The sequence below is a fragment of the Podarcis gaigeae genome (genome assembly GCF_964106915.1).
Source record: "Podarcis gaigeae genome assembly, chromosome: 4".
In the NCBI taxonomy this organism is placed as follows: domain Eukaryota; kingdom Metazoa; phylum Chordata; class Lepidosauria; order Squamata; family Lacertidae; genus Podarcis; species Podarcis gaigeae.
The window spans coordinates 83,093,041-83,115,514 of NC_139677.1; the positions used below are offsets into that span (position 1 = coordinate 83,093,041).

General features: G+C 41.2%; 1 protein-coding gene across 2 annotated transcripts in view; it reads left to right on the top strand.

Annotated features, from left to right (window-relative positions):
• Positions 1–11,149, top strand: part of MIPEP (mitochondrial intermediate peptidase) — a 53,839-nt gene extending 42,690 nt beyond the window's left edge. For both annotated transcript variants that reach the window (XM_083736646.1, XM_083736647.1), the window contains exons 17-19: positions 1,949–2,070; positions 6,637–6,710; positions 9,801–11,149. In XM_083736646.1, coding sequence (XP_083592772.1) covers positions 1,949–2,070; positions 6,637–6,710; positions 9,801–9,898 — 294 coding nt within the window. In that variant the 3' untranslated portion in view covers positions 9,899–11,149. The remainder of the gene's footprint in view (positions 1–1,948; positions 2,071–6,636; positions 6,711–9,800) is intronic.
• Positions 11,150–22,474: the final 11,325 nt, after the last annotated feature.

The window sequence follows — 22,474 nt, forward strand, 5'->3', positions numbered from 1 at the left end:
GAGTGGTTTCTTTTTGGGGGGGGGGATGTTAAGTTCAGGGACGCAGGTGGCGCTGTGGGTTAAAGCCTCAGCACCTAGGACTTGCCGATCGAAAGGTCGGCGGTTCGAATCCCTGCGGCGGGGTGCGCTCCCGCTGCTCGGTCCCAGCGCCTGCCAACCTAGCAGTTCGAAAGCACCTCCAGGTGCAAGTAGATAAATAGGGACCGCTTACCAGCGGGAAGGTAAACGGCGTTTCCGTGTGCGGCTCTGGCTCGCCAGAGCAGCGATGTCACACTGGCCACGTGACCCGGAAGTGTCTCCGGACAGCGCTGGCCCCTGGCCTCTTAAGTGAGATGGGCGCACAACCCCAGAGTCTGGCAAGACTGGCCCGTACGGGCAGGGGTACCTTTACCTTTACCTTTTATGTTAAGTTCAAATGTTGTTGCCAAAATACTTCTTCACTGTATGTAGAATAATCGGACTTGAAGGTTAACTCCTTTTCAGATCTAGTTTAGAGGGAATTAGGGTACAGCGTGAAGTTTGGTAACTTAATTTAAAAGCTACAGGACCATTTTCATTACATGTTTTTCTTCTAGTGTAGCCTATAACCTGCAAACAATTATAGGAATAATCTAGTCCCTTTGTGGCAGAGCATGAATTTTGCTTGGTAGGAAGAAAAGAGATGCATTTTCCCATTAATTATTTGAGAGACACTGTTTGAGTTCTAGCTTGTTAGCATGTACAATCCTGTGCATACTTACCTAGTAGTAAGCTTCACTGCATAGAATCAGACTTGCTTCCAGTTAAATCTACATAGGATTGTGCTTTACATCACCTAAAGAATAATGTATTAAATATCTATTCTGTTTTAGAAAAATAAATTCTGAATGAATTGACTAGTATACTAAACCAGCTAGTTTCAAACAGGATTTAAAATAAAACCAAATAAGTGCATTAAAATGTATATATGAATTTGTTCTTTATAAATGCCAAGTAAGGTTTATTATAAATCATTGCTAAATGTGCTGAAAACAGGCTCCTTAAAATTCTGTCAATACCCAACATGCTTTGAGAGACAATCTGGTTTTTGTTTTGTTTTGTTTTGTTTCTGCTGGTCTGCTGCAGGCTTACCTTTCTGGCTTTTATGAAAAGAAAACGCCAACAGTAATTCTAACCAGTCATCTCTGTAAATCGACTCCAGCCTCTGTTCCTCATTAAGTGATTCAAAGAGCTCCGGAGCCTGTGTGCAATTTTTGGGGTGCCAGTTTCCTTGTTTCCACTTGGATTCTGTGGAAACTTGGGCAAGCCAATGAACCTTTTTGCTGGACTCTGCGAAGTGACAATCCAGGAGAGATATTACTCATTTTAATAGCATAGCACTCAGTGCTATCTAACAACAGTACTTAGAGGAAAAATCAAAGCATGAATCATAAATCCCTGACAGTTTATGGACAAATAGCAGCAGAATTACAGATGATGGTAATCTGTTTTAAATATACAAACAAAGCAATGAAAAATGGCATGTTGTGTGTGCATCTCGCCTACCTCTGAGCCCGTATTTTGACATGTGGGAAGATGTTCTGGAAAGCAGGACATGTCTCTGCTGTGATTTTGTTTTTGGCAGACTGTTGCAGGCTTACCTTTTCCAGGTGCAACCTTATATGTACCTAGATGGAAACTAAAACATAGTGACACTTATAACATGTAAACTGTGGTTTTTCTTTAATCCCCCAAAAGAAACAATGATGGATATAATGAAATGCACCTGCAGTTCTCAAGCCAATTGTTCTTTGGTACCTTTTGCACTGTTTATAATAGTTTCTTAAGATTAGAAAAGCTGAGATGTTGCCATTTTGTTTAAAAAAAAAGACTTAAGGGTAATATAACATTTTTTAAACTGATGCTTTAGTTTCATAACAAACTTTCTGAAGAATGACAGGGTTTATTCTTTTCCTCCCCTCGCATACAGGCTTGGCAACTCAGATTCAACCATCTTGTGGGCTATGGGGCCAAGTATTATTCCTACCTCATGTCCAGGGCTGTCGCATCCATGGTTTGGAAACAATGTTTCGTACAGGATCCCTTTGACAGGTACAAAAATAAATAAATAAAGGCGTGTTGCTGTGCAGTTTCCATCTTTAACATGGTTCTTTTACTTACGATAGCATTTTTTGAAATTCAGGGGTAAAACACAGCAAAGCAAAGATAATTTATTCTCGGTAGAAGTCAGATGTGGAGAGATGAGAGGAGTGGTTTGTTTTAAAGAATTGCAAATGCATTGGGTTCTCCAGCTTCCTGTCTGTGTTTATGAGTAGGTAAGGACTGCAGGAAAAGCAGGCTGGAACCTCAGCCAGTGTATGCACACATTCAGGGAACAGCAGAGCAGGAGCATTTTCTGGATGACCTGCACTCTTGGTAGATGTCAGCTTAGACCTCTGCCACCAGGTTTGCTTCCCCATCAGAACCCTTTTGTACCTCTTGTTCTGACGTTTGCGGAGTATGATGGAACGGGGGAGCACCAGAGAATAAACCTCCCTCCATTGTCCATGATTCAGAACAGCTAATGACAATAGAGTGCTACGGATTGCCTTCCGCTAGAAGGTTGGGTAGTTGCCATTGTGAAACAAAACCATTTTCAATACGCTTGATTGATTGTTTTCTGAACAGGCCTCCTGTGCTTTTCTTTTTTTAAAAACATTTTTTTTTTACATTGTTTCATTCGTTTACATAGTTTATCATTCTTTACAAGACATTCCACATTATACTACCTATCTGTATCTGTGTGTATTTATATATTTTCCTTTTTTCCTATCCTTGTGAATTCCCTCCACCCAAGATTGGCTTCTTTTGTTTTTCATTACTTTTATATTGTGTTATACATATTGTTTACATATTCCCCAATAACCATCTTTCCATATTTTAACCTTAACTTTACGAACTTCCATCAGTGCATATCAATATCTTTTGCCATAAATTCTTCTACACATTCCCATTCTTTCCTCAGTTTCTGATTGGATTGAAATCTAATAGCTGCTGACATTTTGGCCAATTCTGTATACTCACAGAGATTGTTTTGCCACTCCCTTATTGAGGGGACCATGTCCCCTTTCCAATTTTTAGCAATGAGTATTCTGGCGGCAGCTGTAGCACATAAAAACACTTTTTTCTTGTCATTAGGGATGTCCATTGAGACTATATCTAATAGGAACGCTTCTGGCTTTTTCTCGAATGATGTTTTAAACATCTTTTTTAATTCTTCGTGAATACTACTCCAGAATTTTTTTATTTCCCTGCATCCCCGCCATACATGATACATCGTTCCTTCTCAGGCCTGTGCTTTTCATAGGTGGCTGCCATTGCAGCACTACAGCCACAAAAGCAGCACCTACTGAAAGGATGCATGCCTCCATTACAGTCAGTTGTGAATACTGTAGGAAGTTTGTCCCGTGTGGAGATTGCCATTCTAACCCGTGGACCTTTAGGACTCTTAAGAAACAGGCTTGTTCCACTTCATTTAACAATGATTTACTTATGATACCATCATATAGACCTCTCGTACGCAGAATTAGACCATCAACTAGAGAGATACGAGTGTGGCCAGCAGGTGCATCCGAGCAACTTCAAGATTGCTTTCGGAACACTGAATGGTCACTTTTTGTGGAGAATAATGTGGACACATACGCTTCAATAGTACTGTTCTATGTCAAAAGCTGCATTGATGTCGTCACTACCACCAAACAAATACGGGTGTTTCCTAACAACAAGCCCTGGCTAAACAGGGATGTGTATCTTCTGTTAAAGGCAAGAAATGCTGCTTTTCACTCTGGCGATGCGCAACAGTATAGAGAAGCTAGAGCCAAACTGAAAAAGGGCATTAGGGATGCCAAAGCTATGTACTGCCGGAGGATCGAAAAGCATTTTGAGAGCTCCGACCCTCGTCGAGTATGGCAAGGCCTGCGACAAATTACAGGGCAAAATATTAAAAACGAACTGGCTAGCAGCAGTGCGCACCTGGCTGATCAGCTGAATCAATTCTTCAGTCGTTTTGAGGTGGGAACTGGAACCACCGTCACTACAGCATTGGCTACCAGCACATCATCAGAAACTATTACTGATAAACAACCATTTTTATTACAGACCTCCGACGTACAACGTGCTTTTCGGAGCATTAATATTAGGAAGGCAGCTGGACCTGATGGAATTATGGGACGAGTTATTAGGGACTGTGCTGCAGAATTAGCTGGTGTATTTACGGATATTTTTAATCTATCCCTGTTGCAGGGTTCTGTCCCTACCTGCCTGAAGACATCGATTATAGTGCCAGTCCCTAAACAGTCAGTGGTGGTATCTCTCAATGACTACAGACCAATAGCCCTAACATCTGTCGTTATGAAATGCTTTGAGAGATTGGTGCTAGATTATATTAAGGCTGGTCTTCCATCCACTCTAGACCCGTTCCAGTTTGCATACAGAAGAAATAGATCTACTGATGATGCTATTTCCATCGCTGTCCATACTGTACTGAGTCATCTAGAACGACAGGGAACCTACGCAAGGCTGTTGTTTGTGGACTACAGTTCTGCCTTTAATACAATTCTACCAGACAGGTTATTCCTTAAAATGACCAATTTGGGTATACATCAGAAGATCTGTTTGTGGGTAAGGAATTTCCTGACCGATAGGCCGCAGACAGTGAGAATGGGACCTTACTATTCTTCTACTCTAGTATTAAGCACAGGAGCCCCTCAGGGGTGTGTGTTAAGCCCCTTTCTCTATTCCCTGTACACATTTGATTGCACCCCACTGTATAAGTCCAACACAATCATCAAATTTGCGGATGATACAACAGTGGTGGGGCTCATTAGTGAGAATGATGAGGCTGCTTATAGGAAAGAAGTACAGGGGTTAATTCAATGGTGTAAAGAAAATAATCTTATGCTTAACACCAAAAAAACCAAAGAACTCATAATTGATTTTAGGAGAAAGAAAAGTGTATTTTTACCATTGCACATAAATGGCGAGGAGGTGGAGAGGGTTGGTAGTTTTAAATACCTGGGCATTTACATCTCTGAGGACCTCTCATGGACTGCAAATATTAATATGGTTGTGAGGAAGGTGCAGGGGAGGTTGTATTTCCTGAGAATGCTCAGGGGATTGAATCTATCTCAGCACCTACTTCTGTCCTATTATCACAGTACCATTGAGAGTGTCTTAACCTATAGTATATTATCGTGGTATGGGAGCAGCTCTGAAATGGATAAAAAAGCTTTACAGAGAATAATTAAAATTGCCCAGAATGTTATTGGGCTCCAACTACCAACCCTGGATGAGATCTTCACGTCTCGCAGCTTGAAGAAGTCACACAATATCCTGAGAGATCCCACCCATCCCGCTCACAACCTCTTTGAACTGTTGCCTTCGGGCAGAAGATACAGGACAATGAAAACACGAACCACACGCCTTCTGAATAGTTTCTATCCAAGAGCTCTGATTGCACTAAATAATGATCTCAGGGCCAGTTGTAAGAAATAGCAAGCAGTGAGTAGTAAGGAATGAGATAGGTTTTAGGTTATGCTATGCTTCTAATAGGTTATGTTATATTCTGGATTATGTTATGTTCTAATAGATTATGTCTGAATAGGATGAGAGTGTTGGAGATACGTGCGAATGTGTATGTGAATCCGGTCTCGGGTGTTTGATTTTCGTTGTTGTGTATACTGTGTATATACGGACATCTAATCTAATCTAATCTAATCTAATCAAAGACACATATTTTGCACAGCTAAACTTGCCACATCAGAACTCATCAGTGCACACTTGTTGAAGAACCATCCCCAAATGGATGGGAAATTCCTCAAATCAATGAAGGTTTGAGGCAGGTAGAGAATTCTGTAGGGAGTTGAGAAGCTTGGAGGAAGTCTGAAGAGCATGTTCGAGGGGCCTCTCTTCCTGCTAGGGGCAGCATGTTTTCCCAGCTCTGGAGGTAGACTGGGATTCTCTGACTTTACCCTTGACATAGCATGGAAACCTGCACCTGCTTGGATGCCTATCTGCTTACAGAAATGCAGTTCCCATGTGGTGATGCACATGCCAATCATCCATTCCTTCTTAATCCCATTAACTCAACCTGGATTTTTCTAGGGGATAAGTTGCTGTCATTTAAAGAACTTCCTGTCAGTGAGTAACATCTCAGTGTTTAAAATCAAAACCACATGACTATTAATGTTGGAACTGGTCCAGGTCCTTTCTCTGCTGCCTATTTTAGTGTGAATGATACGATTGTGTACTGAAATGTGAAATTTCAGCCTCTGAATTTCTTACAATTCTGTAAAGCAAAGATAACACAGACGTGTCACACTTTTCCAATTCAACAATGAAAGCTTACTGTTTGGTGTATGTGTTGCGAGTGGCAACACCAACAAAATGATATGAGATATAGATATATAGATTGCTTTGGTTACAGCTCCAATCTTTCAAGCTTAGCTTGCTCTAGTGTAACTTTCTTTATAGTGTGCGCTTCTGAAATGGACATGTGAGTTTGAAGCGACAGGCTTCATTAGATCTTTATCTGCAAGGAATCCGGAGACAGGTGTGACAGGAATCTGAGCTGGTTGTGATTGCAGGTGGCTGTAATAACAATACCATCTTTTCCTTCAGGGCAATGGGTGAACGTTACCGTAGAGAAATGCTAGCACATGGTGGAGGAAAAGAACCCATGCTCATGGTTCAAGGTAATATATAAAATATTGTCACACTGGTTTTCCCCCCAGTACACTTATTTGGACAAAGACTACTGCTTGTACTTAAAAAACAAAACCCTGCAAAGTAAATTTCTTTACCACTGTGCCCTTTTCGCTGCTCTTTTAGATAGCATTTGCGAAAGGGCGCACATGATACAGCCATCCAGTTTTTCAAACTCTTCTTTGCTGAGGAATGAATGGAGCTATCTGCTTTTAGAGGAAGCTGAATATGGGGGCTGGCCCCTAACTGGTCCTCGATATTCTGATAAAGCGAATTAATACAATTTTGAGTAATGTCATGTTAGACGTTAAGTGAATATTCACTTCAATGTGATAATATTATTTGCAGGTGTAATGGGTAATTGCAGCCTTAGCTGTAAGTGGTTATAACACCAACTTAACGAAACAAGTTAACGGACCCAAAATCATTATGAAGTAATGAAAGGAACAGGACAGCCACATTTTGCCATGGTATTTACAGTATTCCAATTGCTGGTGTTTGAAGGCTAGGAAAGGTGTGGTTAACCCTAGTACTGTAATATGGAAGGTGCAGTACTTCAAAGGAGGCAATTTCCATAGTTGCCCCAGGCTTGGGAGGGACTGAGTCAAAATTACAGTCAGACCTATGCCTAAAATAAATTCACAGGTTTAAAAACAGCAGCTGCCTTTGTTAGATCTCAAGAGCTATGTATTCTGTATATATCATATACATTATAGTCCCTAAGGAACTATTGTCGTTACTGTAGTCATTTGATCCTTGTGTTTTCAAACAGTGGGAATGTTGGCTTGGAGGGTGTGGATTTTTTTATGTGTCTGGTAAATCATGAATTTGTAACATTAGCCTAAGTTTGTAAGGCTGAAGAGAGTGTTTCGTAAATATGACTATAGTGCAGGCTGTTCATTGCTCTCAGTGTTTGAGACAATGGAAGTGTTTGCCTTGGACCATTTGATGTTTTGGAAAGGGTGATAGCCCCTGTGCAAAATGAGGATTGCCTGTAATTCCCCAAAGGGACTGTTGTTAAAACTATGTTATGCTATCAGCAGTTTGATAACTGGAGGCTGCAATTAAGATAAGATGGAGAAAATGTTTGATTTAAGTATATCTGACAAGAGACTAATTCAGTTCAGTTATAGGATTGTAAAATGATTATGTTGATAAATTGATCACTGATATGAATAATATGACATACTACAGTATATACCTGCAATTAGCTGTTTAACCTGGAACTCAGTATGATTTTTAAATTTTTAAAAATTTCATTCTTTTTTTTTAAAAAAAAACAACAAAAACAACTTCCCTCCCATTCGTCCCACACATACTACAAGGCTCAAGACGTCCTCATTTTGGCTATGTTTGTAAACTCTGTTACCGATTTTTACTTCTAGAGAGAAACAAGGAGCGATGAGCAGTGGTTTCAGGGGCAGGAGAGAAGTGGCTTATTGTGAGAAAGCGGGAGAATGGCTGTGGGCAGAACTAGTATTTGGAAACCTTACAAAACTGTTTTATCAGTGTCAAATGGAAATTTATTGTCAAGACCGCAAAAGTGTTACCAAAAGTGAAGGGGATTCAAAGAGTCATCACTGTCATATAGCTGATGCAGGCAGCCGGCTTCTGTAAAAATCTCAAGTCCATTCCCCTCCTCATCTTTTTTATTGCAGTTCATTTGTGTTTTGGAAATACGGGCTCCCTTAATATTCCTCCTCAGATAACTAAATGCCTGTATTAAAGCATGCCATATTTTTAATCATCTAGGTATTAACTTTTTTTATTCTACCAAAAGGCAAGGTAGCAAGCATGGCCCATGTTCAGGGTGCTTCTTATACTGCCTTTGATGATGAAATATGATCTGACTAAATTTTAATTCTCCTTTTTCTGCACTATTCATCAACTTTCTTTAAGGGCATTCTTGTTCTTACTTGCAGTGTACATATTTTAGGCTTAATTAAAATCACGATGCGCTGAGATCCTAGCAAGGAACTCTTCTAGTAACCGCTTCAAATTGCCTCAAGATCTGGACTCTTTTCTTGCCCTGATTGGGTGGTTCTTTTTTGGGAACTGTAACTGTACATCAAAAAATACCTAATCAAACCAGTTGGCTCTTGTAGAAACTTATTAAAAGGCTCATGTGAAAGATTTCAGTTTTCCTAAATGCAGCAAGTATTATTATTATTCCAGTGGAAACCAAATAGGCGGAGGCATGTTAGGAGTATAAAGTAATTGTACTAGGTACTCCTGCAGTAAAAGGGTATTGCAAGGTTATATTTACATTGGCACTTCTGAGAGTGATTTACCTAAAAGAAGAGCCAAGTTTACACAGAGTGTTTTCTTTGTCCAGAGCAAAACAATATTGGAAATTTCCTAATTTGACACTTAAAATGACATGAAAAACGCACATCCATATGTTAAACTGCGTATATTCAATTGTCTTTTTTTCCCTATGGGAAAGAAAACATACACACACAAATTCATCAGTGGCTGTTTAAAACCACAGAGGTAAGTACACACATAGGTTATGCTTTCTGATATACAGTGGTACCTCTGGTTGCGAATGGGATCCATTCTGGAGGCATGTTCGCAATGTGAAAAGCCCGCAACCTGAAGCGCTGTATCTGCGCAGGTGCACGGCACGATTTGGTGCTTGTGCGCATGCATGAAGCACGATTTAGTGATACTGCGCATGCGTGAGCGGCAAAACCCGGAAGTAACCCTTTCTGGTACTTCTGGGTCACTGTGGGACGCAACCTGAAAAAACGTAACACGAAGCAAATGTAACATGAGGTATGACTGCATATCTGTGTATTGTTTACATATACATATCTGCTGGACGTTTACCAGATAAGTAGGCATTTCCAAATAGAAACATTGTTCCTTTCATACTTAGGGGAGTGGTAAAGTGTGCTGATTGATCATGTGGTATTTCTAAATCAATTCCCATATAATCTGATTCCATGTTTTTTGGCAGATGCTCTTGACAGCTATATTGGAGTGGTTCGATGTGGCACAATTCCCTTCCACTTCAGGGCTGCCTTGCTTGTGAAATCCATTTTTCCCTGACCTGTGTTTCCACTTCCCCCTCTTAGGTATGCTTCAGAAATGTCCATCAGTGGAAGACTTTGTGGATGCCCTTGTTTCAGACTTGGATCAGGATTTTGAAACGTTCTTCATGGATTCTGAATAGCAAGAGAAGAAAATTAAACATTCCGATGAAGAATTTTGAAAAGTGTACACATCAACTGTACACAGAACTCTTGTGGGTTGCATTGCTGCATCCTCACAAGTGCTTGGGTAAAATAAATGGTTTACCTGAAGAGCAGGATGTTTTTTTCATTACAGAAAGATCGTCATAGCCAAGGCTTTGAAACGGGTATGCTTTGCGTTCCTGTTAACCTATTTGAAAACGTATTCTTATATGAGAACACGTGACAGCTGATAGGCCAGGGTTACCAATAGCATGGGACAGCCTTATGTAGGTACTAATGGCATGTGCTGTAATGGGCATGTGAAGTGGATGAATGGAGAAGTGCCCAATCGGTACTATCCCACACCCTTCTGTGAGTTCACTGAACGCACTGGGAACTGGAAGCCTCTTTTGTCTGTTTACCCATGATTTTTAAACTAACAGAAAGCAAGTAACATTTGCAAATGGGAAGTGAAGAATTGCCAGCCAGTCAGAAGAAAAGAGGAACAAAAACGGCCTGACCTTTAAGGAGAGGTTGATATGACAAAAATCAGGAAGTGAATGTTTTCATAGCATAAGATAAGCATTATTTATTGCTGGTGTCTGTGTATCAAACTGCTGTTTAAACCTTGGAAGCAGGAGCCAGTAGGCAAAACTACAATAAACTCAAGATACCTCAGTCTTTGTTCCCAAACTTTGGATTTTAAAATGCATAATAAATAAATAAAATGCACAATAATTTAGGATACACTTTTCAGTTGTTATAGTGCTATCCTTAAACCATTTGCTTTGCTTTGTGTTTTTAATTTAAAGTCAGACATTTATCCCACATTTAAGGAGTGTGCTTTGACCATTGTGCCAGTACTAACTCCTGCAACTAAGATGTAATTTGACACATTAATGTTTCGCATTTTGTTTGGCTCTAACTGCACGAGTGTGGAAAAGTCATCAGATTGCATCATCTTGTAGGCATTACATTTTTTTGAACAGTAAAATTCACTCTAAACTAATTGTTCTGGATTAAGATGCCAATAAAGAATTTTTACAATAAAGATAAAGAAAAGGAATTATCCCACTTACTGGAATATTAACCCAGGGCTTTTCCTTGCTCTTGGAGAAGTTAATTTCTGTAATTCTCTGTTGGAAGAAGGAAAGTTTATTGAGGTTAACTGTTATTAAAAGAGCCCGTATACTAGGGCCTGGTTTGCACATCATAATAAACCAATGTTATCTAAATACCAATTGATCAAACCATTGTGTAGTGTTTTGTGTGAACCCTTACAAGCAGCTTGATTCTGGTTTGTTGACTTCCAACAAATCACAGCCTGAAACTGTGGTTTGCTGCTGACTTACAGTTTGTGGTTTCAGTTGCCTTGGCATCACATGTTTGCTTGACCACCTCACCCCAGATGCTCTCTAAACTACAAAGGCAAGTGCAGCTGGAAAAGAAACCAAACTTTGGAGAAGCAAACCATGGTTTCTTTGATCATATGTGAGACTACTTGTGGTTAAGTCATGGCTTATTAAAGAAGCCATGGCTTAGAAAAAAGTAGCAACTGTTTATTGAGATTTCTACATCTATTTATGAGATGTTCCTCCACATGAATATATGACACCTGTTAGGAAAAAAAAGAGTTCTTTGATGGTAGAGGTGGGGCTCTGTTTTACTTCCTACTATAGTCTGAAGTACAAATGATGAATATACAGGGCAAGGCCTTTTCATCTGCAGCACCCAAACTCTACACCCTCATGTATGGAAGGTTAGGCTAGTCCCTTTCCAGTCGGTGGAAGATGGTGTAGACCATGTGGCAACAGGCCTTCAGTATTAGACCATTTGTGCCATCCAACTGGTTTGCTGTTTAGCTCTGCAGCTGGTTGTGCTTTGTGTATATGTGTTGCTTATTTTTTATTATTATGTTTCTTTTAAAATCTACGTTTATATGCACCTCTCTTCCATGGAGCTGAAGCTGGCATACAGAAGGTTCCCAGATGGCCTTCTCCCCATGCATTAACTCAGACTGAAACCTGCTTAACTTTAGCAAGGTTGCTTCAGGACCATATGCTGTCATCTTTCAAATGTTACAAAAGATTTGTCAGTTCAAATTATTTTTATCTATGAAATTTACATGCACTGAAACTAAATAGCAACCATGGTCAAATCCTTTGCTAATGTATTGTTTTGTTGTCTTACTCAAAAGGAAACGGTATTCTGAAAAGATTTTTCCGTCATCTGCTAGCTTTAAAAATGCTTCCAGCTGTTCAGATGTCATAACTACGTTAGCCATTTATTCTGTGCAGATTTACAGAGATCACTGAAACTGGCTTGGTTAACATGCAACAAAAGCCATGATCTAAAACATTGAAGGACTTACTGCAAATGAGCAGTGTGTTGACGGATGCTGTTCATTTGCTCCCGCCCCCATGCATTGCAAGGGTGAAAACAAATCAGATGATTGGCTTAGTGTTATGTGCAAACGGACACTCACAGCTTGTTTGGAGAGAAACAAGCAGTGGCTTGCATGTAACTTAAGCCAGAGCTCTAGGTTGTTTCCTCTCCTATGCAGTCCAGGGAGGAAGGGGTTGTGTGTGAATGAGCAGCCTGCATAAGCAGGCTGTCCATTTGCAACAAGCCACGGTCTTTATATTACATATGTTGGGAAATAACTAGGGAATACCAATTAATTCTGAGGTTCCACATATGTGGGAAGCCACAAAAGAAAAAATGGCTGACTGCTTGAATACAAAAAGAGTGGTGCTTGACTCACCCTCTAGTCAAAAGAACTCCCAGCACTCAAATATGCAGCATTTGCAAAGTGCAGAACATCTAGGTCGTTAGACCTTTTAAATGTCCCAGTATTAAGTGCTCACAATGTGCTCCCCACGTCTCTATCCCTCTTGCAGTGAATAGACTACAAACTTAAATAAGTTTAAACAAAAAAAAATTCCTTCCAGTAGCACCTTAAAGACCAACTAAGTTAGTTCTTGGTATGAGCTTTCGTGTGCATGCACACTTCTTCAGATATCTGAAGAAGTATCTGAAGAAGTGTGCATGCACACGAAAGCTCATACCAAGAACTAACTTAGTTGGTCTTTAAGGTGCTACTGGGGACGCAGGTGGCGCTGTGGGTTAAAGCCTCAGCGCCTAGGACTTGCCGATCGAGAGGTCGGTGGTTCGAATCCCTGCGGCGGGGTGCGCTCCCGCTGCTCGGTCCCAGCGCCTGCCAACCTAGCAGTTCGAAAGCACCTCCGGGTGCAAGTAGATAAATAGGGACCGCTTACCAGCGGGAAGGTAAACGGCGTTTCCGTGTGCGGCTCTGGCTCGCCAGAGCAGCGATGTCACGCTGGCCACGTGACCCGGAAGTGTCTCCGGACAGCGCTGGCCCCTGGCCTCTTAAGTGAGATGGGCGCACAACCCCAGAGTCTGTCAAGACTGGCCCGTACGGGCAGGGGTACCTTTACCTTTACCTTTTAAGGTGCTACTGGAAGGAATTTTTTTTTTGTTTTGACTATGGCAGACCAACACGGCTACCTATCTGTAACTTAAATAAGTTTAAATGCTTTACTTACAGTAATCGAAGGTCTCACTCATGCATCATAGAATTTTAGAACTGTAGAGTTGTAAGGGACCACAAGGATCTTATTCTCAGAAAGTTCTTCCTGATGTTTAGTCAGAATCTCCTTTCTTGTAACTTGAAGCCATTGGTTTGATTCCTACCCTCCAGAGCAGAAGCATCATTCAATGCTACAACAGAAACAACACAAGTAAAAACTTCTTAAGTACAAAAAGTATCTTTAAACATGGAGTCTGGGCATGGGAGCTCAATCATAATATGTCTGGTTAGTTACATGGTTCAAGAAGAAAAGAGAGGGAGAGAACAGGAAAATAAAAACTTTATGTCCTTCCCCTCTCTGGGGTTGACTGGTCATGACCAAGCTGAGCCTTTTCTAGCAATTTACAGCTCTGTGGTCCTTAACACCTACATTTACTAGCTAGCACTGTCTTACTGTCTCAGTTGGGTTCTCAGAAGGGCATTTATATAACTGTCCTTTACTTTTAATATTGTCATTTGGTGCAAAGGGCTCTTCAATGCAGTTTTTCATTAAAAAGGGCAAACAATGAAACACTCAACATCAAAACGTGCAAGTCATCTATTAAAATTATGAAACCACTATCACAACCAATAAAAGCAATAGCAGGAATCTTAAAATAACAGCAGTAAGAAGTAACAGCACTCTCAATAACCCAACCATATAAAAGAGCAGGTGAAACGGGCTAAAAATGGCTAAGGATGAATTCTAACTATGCCTGCTTCTAAGTTCCATTCAATTCAATGGGTCTTACTCTCACGTAAGTGGGGTTAGGGTTGCTGCTGACCACCAAATTTTGTGCAGATCATATATTGATCTGAAGGAAGGTTATGCTGCTGAAACTAAGCAGATCTGGCCCAGTAAGTGTCACCTTGGAATTGCATGTAAGCTGCTTGATGGGTGTGTGTGTGTTTTACATCCCAATGATTTCAGTGGGATAATCATCCAGCAAACGCTTAAATCTCTCCATTTGAAACCGCTGGATCATGCTCTTAAAAGTCTCCGAGTTCCTTTGAAAGGACATGTCTTTTTGCAGCAGCCTATATACCATGCCTAAGTGTCAGATCCAGAAGGGAAATTGTTGCAACACTTTCCATTGGAGCCTCTGGGAAATACAGGTGAACTAACAACTTTTATGCCACACTAAAACCCTCAATAAAATAAGTTATATCGGATTAATTGATACTAGGCAGTGGTAAAAGGTGTTTATTGCAGAGTGGATGTTTACATTATGGTTTATTATGGCCTTTGAAAAAGCACTGGGCAAAGAGAGTAGAGCAACTGCTCTAAATGGCATAGGCTAGAGGGTCCTACCTCTTGTGTATAAATTAGGCTGAACCTTCCATAATGATATAAAACAAATATCTGAATAATATGGCTTGCAGCCCACCCACCAGAAATCATCTCCTGTACAGCACATTGGGGAAATGGGATTTTGCACCTCGGGCTTCAACCGCAGCATCAAAAAAAGCCAATGAGCTCATTAGCTACTATGGTTACCACCTTCTCAAATGGCAGCTAGGGATGAAATTTTCTGAAAACCCACATGAAAGCTTATCCACATAGTTTCACCCCCCCCCATCCCTTTCTCTTCCTTGAGGTCAATGAGAAGTAAGGGAGGTGTTTGTTTGTTTGTTTGTTTGACCAGTTCTGATAAAGATAGGAATACTTTTCAATGCCTTTTCTGCGGTGGCTCCCCTTTTGTGAATTGCTCTCCCCAAGAACGCTCACCTGGCACCTTCATTACATGGCTGTAGGCGCCAGGTGAAAACTTTTTTCTTCTAACAGGCATTAGGCTGAATAACATTCTAGGGCTCTTAAAATGTGTTTGTGGGAGTGCGGGGTATCGATTTGCTTTAGTTTTTTATTATATATTTTTTAATCTGATTTTGTATTTTTCTGCTGCAAAGTGCTCTGGGACAGTATACAAAGTTAACTAATAAAATAATAAGAATAAATACCATATTTATATGCATTGACACTATAAAGTTTTCTCAAGTAGCCAGCACATAAACAGATATAACAATCCATTTAGCTGTATTAAAATATGTATGTTGTTAATACTTTAAAGAATTTGCTGAAAATATATAGTACCACTCAGGGCATAAAAATGTAAGAACTTAAGAGCCCGCTGGATCAGGTCCATGACCCGTCAAGTCTGGCATCTTGTTCTCATGGTGGCCAATCAGAGGCCTATGGGAAACCTGCAAGCAAGATTTGAACACAAAACACTCTCTCCTCCTGTGGCTTCTAGCAACTGGAATTCAGAAACATTGCTACTTCCAACTTATGGCGGCAGAGTGGAGCCACCATGACTAGTGGTCATCAATGACCTCCTCCTCCATGAATCTGTCTAATGCTCTTTTAAAGCTATCCAAGATGGTGGCCCTCACTGAACTCCTTTGGGGACAAGTGTCATTGTTTAACTATGTGCTGCATGAAAAAGTCCTTCTATCTGTCGTGATAACTCCCTGATACATATATGTATTGTTTGCATATTATTAGCTCGACTAGTCAGAACCACCCAATTCTGTGTATAAATACATTAAAAACAGATTCCTCCTCCGCCCCTACTAACAGCATTTTTGATGTTCAGAAGTTGCTATTTATCTCTTGGTTGTTGGGGTGGGGGAACCACCTAGTGATTTGGAGGTCCCGAAAAAGTTGCAAAAGGGAGACCAAGCCAGTTTCTGCTCACCCTACCTGATTCTCTTGCTGTTCGGGGATTGGGAAGTTTCTTGGTCCTGCCCATCTTTCCCATGAACAGCGTTTACAGGAAAGGGTAATCAGCTGAGTTCACTGCATTTCTTTATGGACATATGCTTTAAGTATGTACAAAAAAAGTTTCCCTGCTTGGCACCATGATTTCATTAGCTGGACTCTCGTTGGGAACAGCTACTGAGAAAGGGGATTCAAAGCTCTTCTGCAATAAAGTAAATTATATGTGTGTAATAACATTGTGGAGGAATATTATGATTCATGCAGCTTTTCAAAGCTGTTGCTGTTCTTTACGTTCTAGAAGTGCTTTGAAGCCCTCCAAGTGGTAAAGCTTTTTCTCAGTGGGGTCATTTTTTAACATCTTTAAAAATCCCTTCTGTTGCCATCAGTTGATACAGCTGCAAAGCTAAAGGGAACAATGGCAAAGATCCTGCAAAGATTTAAACAGCTGCTCAGCTTTATGTGCTTTGCGAATAGCCTGTTGGAAAGGATATAAATCAAGCAAGCACCTGTATATATTTTTGCATGCTTAAGGGCAACGGGAGTGCTAGTTAAAGAAATACTAGACTTTTACTGGCTACAGTAAAAGTCTGTTATGTTTAACGCCTCCATCATCCACAGACGTCCTGTTCCGCAGCTATAATTTTGAAATCATCCTTCTCTCACACAGCTTGTGTGCTGGCTACCACCACCAGAACATGTAAATCTGAATTTCCAGTTTAAAGAAATAGCTGTAGTACAGATGCTGCCCCAGCAGAAAAGTTGTGCAGTGTCCACACCAGAGTTTACTGTGTGTTTGCAGCTGTTTGCATTCACATTTACTTTGTGTGGTCCACATGATAACACCCTCAAACAGCACAATCTGAGTGCCCTCTCTTAAAACCTGGGTCTACCTGATAGTGGGGATAATAAGATAAGAAGGGAGAAATTGGGCTCCAAACTGCCCCACTTGGGTCACAGATGATTTAGAACCACAGAATTGTAGAGCTGGCAGGGACCACTAGGATCCTAATTCAACCCCTGCCTGCAATGCAGGAATCTTTTGCCCAATGTGGCGCTCAAACCCACAACCCTGAGATTAAAAGTCTCATGCTCTACCAACTGAACTACCTTGTTTTGGAGTTCTGGGGTAAGTGGATCCATCATCACTTTCTGCCACTCCCCTTTCTATGCCTACTACTTCCTCAAGGCTTTCCTTTCTGGCTGTGATCATGAACTAATTCTGGTTTGCTCCTGAACTGATCCCCCCCTTTTTTAAATAAAATGTTTATTAGATTTTCCACCGTGATAGCACAAACCACAAAGCAAGATGATACACAAAAACAGAAAAAGAAAAAGAAGAAAGAAGAAAAACGAAAAACAAGGGGGAACAGTAAACAGATAAACAATAACAACTAACTTAACCTTTTAAACATCTTGGTTGACTTCCTCAAATCCCTCCCTTATGAGTTTCCTTGTAATTAAAAGTAACAGCATTCCAATATCATTATTAAACTAAAACAATTTCCAATTATAGTCCATCTTATTCACTTTTCTTAACATTCTAAATCCCATTTATTTAATTATAACTTAATTTAATCCTAGGCCTATTTGCTTCTTTCAAGTAATTTCTAATTTTTTATATTACAATATTTATTCAAAAAGTCCTTGAATTTCCTCCAGTCCTCTTGAAACTCCTCTTCTTTCTGGTCGCGGATTGAGCCTCCTCCCCTTTTGAGCCCCCAGATTTGCACATGCAACTTTGCAATGGTTTTGCACATGTTTTGGGGTGGATCAAAATAAATTGATTAATAATGTGTGCTCACAGCTACCTGTCCTTATGCCTGTTGTTATTTAACAGGCATAATAGAACAATCAGATTAGAAGGCAGCAACAAACACAAAAGAGAAAGCCTACTACTGGTATGAACAGGAAGGATCGAAGTTGCTCCTCATATACACATTCAAAAACCCTGCGGGTGTGGACTGCTACTTCCTAATCTGAATTGGGGGGCAGGGGGTGGATTAGCAGTTAAATAATGCTCAAATGTGGACAATCCTTAAGCAAAACAATTTTGTCTCCTGCGTCCATGGGACTCTTCCTAGCAGTAAATGTTGGGGACAAATGGAAATGGATGCATTGGGAGCACCCTCTAATTTTGCAGAAGTAATTCAAGCTGTGGGAAGAAGGAAGACTCTGCCTCATTGCCATGGTTTGAACTCAAGTCATGGCTAGATCTGCAAAATTAGATCCTTCCCTTTCAGCTTGGTCTCAAGGTAGACATGTCGTGCACCTGACAGTGCTGATAATAGTGCCTTGCTTTCAGTCACCTTCCCATGACATCACATGGGGCCTCCGCTAGGTCTAAGGCAGGCACAGGCAAACTCTGCCCTCCAGATGTTTTGGGACTACAACTCCCATCATCCCTGACCACTGGTCCTGTTAGCTAGGGATGATGGGAGTTGTAGTCCCAAAACATTTGGAGGGCAGAGTTTGCCTATGCCTGGTTTAAGGTTGGGCCTTGAAATCTCAGGGTGAGGGATGCTCCTGACCTGGCAACTCTAATCCTGTCTCTAATACAAATAGGTATAAATGCATGTGCATGGACACTAAGTGTGCCATTTCATACCATAAGGGTAATATAAGAATTAGGACATGGGCTTGGCATGCAGAAGGCTGAAGGCTGAATCCCCAGCATCTCCCATTCAAAGTGTCATGTAGCAAGGGGTGCGAAAGACCTTGGAAAGCCACTTACCAATTAGAGCTGACAATACGAAGCTAGATCTTCCAGTGAAGTAAAATCTTTTATTATTATTTTTTGGTGGTTATTTTTTTTAATGTTTTGTTTGTTTTTATTGAATATTTAATTTAAAAACAATTTTAAACTGCAGAATCAGTTAGTGGAATGTAAAGAGAAACCATGCCAATTTGCTTATGTAGACCACAGAATTGGGAATCCTGCAGCTCGGGTATTTTTAAGAACGGATGGGGGTGTGTGCTAAGGCTGTGATACTGGAATGATCAAATGCAAAAATGGGCCGCGGCTCCTCTTTTGTTTTGGTAAGTGTGCAACGTTGGCATGCATAGAGGAGAAAAGCACTGGGTGCTGAGATTTCTTCCTCAAACACAGCTGTAAAAGAGAACCAGACCTGGCTACTTTTACAGCCGGGCACCTGACATGGGTTAAGGGTGAGCAAGCAGAGTCAGGAGGAGTGGGGGGAGGGTTTGGAATGGCTCCACCCATCAAAGTCCCATCTCTGATTCCTCAAGTTCCTCCCCCCAGCATAAAGGAAATTATGAAGGAGCCTTTTCTTGTGGGACAGAGACTGGCTGAGTCGTGTGCATGCCCTGGGATGTTTGAACGATGGAACGCAGAAAAAAACCCTAGGCTTGCTCAAGGCTAATCCTTTTAGAAAGGCATCATGGCTGGAAAAGCTCCCATTCCCTCCCAAGTCTCCACCACCCTCCCAGAAATTAAAATCAAGAAGGATTTTAATTTACTCAATGCAGATACAGGGGAAGGCCCTCCCTACCCATCCTCAGGGGGAAAACATGCTGCGTGGACAAGGAAGCACCAACTATTTCCTCCTCAAATTCTCTTTGCAGGCGGGAAGTGAAAGAAGCACGAGTAGGTCTGTTTTTTGAGTGAGACTCTCCAAGGGAATCAGCCATCCTGGTGAGGATGTGCAGATGAGAATGCCACACATAACACCTGGTGCCTTTGTAGCAGCAGTTTGAGCGGTGCATGTGTCTGCCTCGCTCAATTAGGGTCCCCATCCCTGCAAAGAAAGCTCTCATCCCTTCAAAGTGGCACCATGCAGATGGCCAAGAGGCTAAACCAATGCTTTTGTTATTTTCATGGGATGTAGCTCAACTATTCTCACTAGTTTCTTTGCACATTTGTCACTAAGGATGCAAGAATCATAGAATTGTTGAGCTGCAAGGGACCATGAGGGTCATCTAGTCCAGGCATTGGCAAACTCACGCCTCCAGATGTTTTGGGACTACTGGTCCTGTTAGCTAGAGATGATGGGAGTTGTAGACCCAAAACATCTGGAGGGCCAAGTTTCTCTATGCCTGATCTAGTCCAAAGCCCTGCAATGCAGCAATCTTTTGCCCAACATGGGGCTCAAACCAACAACGCTGAGATTAAGAAGAAGAAGAAGAAGAAGAAGAGTTTGGATCTGATATCCCACTTTATCACTACCCAAAGGAGTCTCAAAGCGGCTAACATTCTCCTTTCCCTTCCTCCCCCACAACAAACACTCTGTGAGGTGAGTGGGGCTGAGAGACTTCAGAGAAGTGTGACTGGCCCAAGGTCACCCAGCAGCTGCATGTGGAGGAGCGGAGACGCGAACCTGGTTCCCCAGATTACGAGTCCACCGCTCTTAACCACTACACCACACTGGCTCTCTAAGTGTCTTATGCTCTACTGACGGAGCTATCTTAGCCTTAGGGCACTGATTTCTATTCTGACCCATGTTCACCACATGCAGCACTGTTTCTGTTCCACTGTAATTCAGCTTCCAACAGAAACAACATTATTCATCTGTTATGGCAGAATTCTACATCTTTAATTGCGTTATTATTATGTTGTTTTGTTGTAGCATTCATTTCAATGCAAATGAAACACACTACAAAGAGGAGGAAATAATCAATTTTGTATCAATTGCAGGCGGAAAACAACCATCACCACAAATACCAATCGTATACATTGAATTGTAGAGTTGGAAGGAACCTCAAGGGTAATCTAGTCCAGCCTCCTGCAATGCAGGAATCACAGCTCAACCAATTTAGCTGAATTGATTTCCATTCTGGAAATGGGACAAATAAGTGAACACCAACAGTTCCTGTTCCTGTCTCCTTTTTCATTGGATTTCTCCAACAACTAAATCTGGCACCCACAACAGGAACTGAACACCTGAATAGGACCAAGATAGCTTAGATTAGGGGTGGTCAGACTTGAGGCTTCTGCAATTTCCTTTTCGGTTTCTTTGATTTAACTAGAACAGTGCTTGGTGCAAAAGACAAAATTAGAACTGAGGAATCCCAAGCCCAAGAATTCATGCTGAGTACCAAGACTGAACTGAGTTAACTTTTGGTGACCGCCACACTTTCAGCAGTATAATTAAGAGGGAGGGAGTAATTTGGGTGTTGCTAAGTTGGAATCAGAAATATTTGCTGATTTCCTGAAAATCGCCTAGAGATCTATTACCAGTAGATCCAGATCTACCCTCTACTCTCACCCATGGTCAACTAGAAAGGAGAAAGCCCCTATTTATTATTTACTGGAGAAGGAAGTCTAGCTTCAGTGCCAAATACCATGGTACTTCAGGTTACATACGCTTCAGGTTACAAACTCCGCTAACCCAGAAACAGTACCTCAGGTTAAAAACTTTGCTTCAGGATGAGAACAGAAATCATGGTCCGGCAGTGCGACGGCAGTGGGAGGCCCCATTAGCTAAAGTGGTGCTTCAGGTTAAGAACAGTTTCAGGTTAAGAACAGACCTCCAGAACGAATTGAGTACTTAACCCGAGGTACCACTGTACAGGAAAATTAACAACATGTACAGTGGTACCTCGGGTTACATACACTTCAGGTTACATACGCTTCAGGTTACATACGCTTCAGGTTACAGGTTCCGCTAACCCAGAAATATTACCTCAGGTTAAGAACTTTGCTTCAGGATGAGAACAGAAATCATGGTCCGGCAGTGCGACGGCAGTGGGAGGCCCCATTAGCTAAAGTGGTGCTTCAGGTTAAGAACAGTTTCAGGTTAAGTACGGACCTCCAGAATGAATAAAGTACTTAACCCAAGGTACCACTGTATATTCAATGGGGGAATCTAAAGCATAGAGGGCCAGAGAAGTTGTGCTCCCCTTGGATTTCCATCCCTCTCCTCTTCCTGGTTTTTGTCAAGTAATGCCAGAACTATTATTAGTACACAAATATATTCCTGCCTATAGGCAGGCGTTTTATTCCCTGCCCTGATTAATACCTACTCAGGAGTGCACCTGAAAATGAAAGAAATTAACCACTCCCTAGACCTAAGCCAGGAAACCCTGAATCCCAGAATAATGATAAAAATAAAACTGTTTAAAACAGAAAAATGTTTTTGTTACGAACTAGCTGGAGGGGACTGGGCATTACATTATGTTTCCTTGAATTAAACTGAAGGGTTGTGCCTTAATTAAAAATTTTAAAAATCAATTAAGTGTAACTGGAGCTGTCACTCAGCTAGAATATTTTAGTTGATCAATTGTCTACCCTTCAGATGATGGATTATTTCA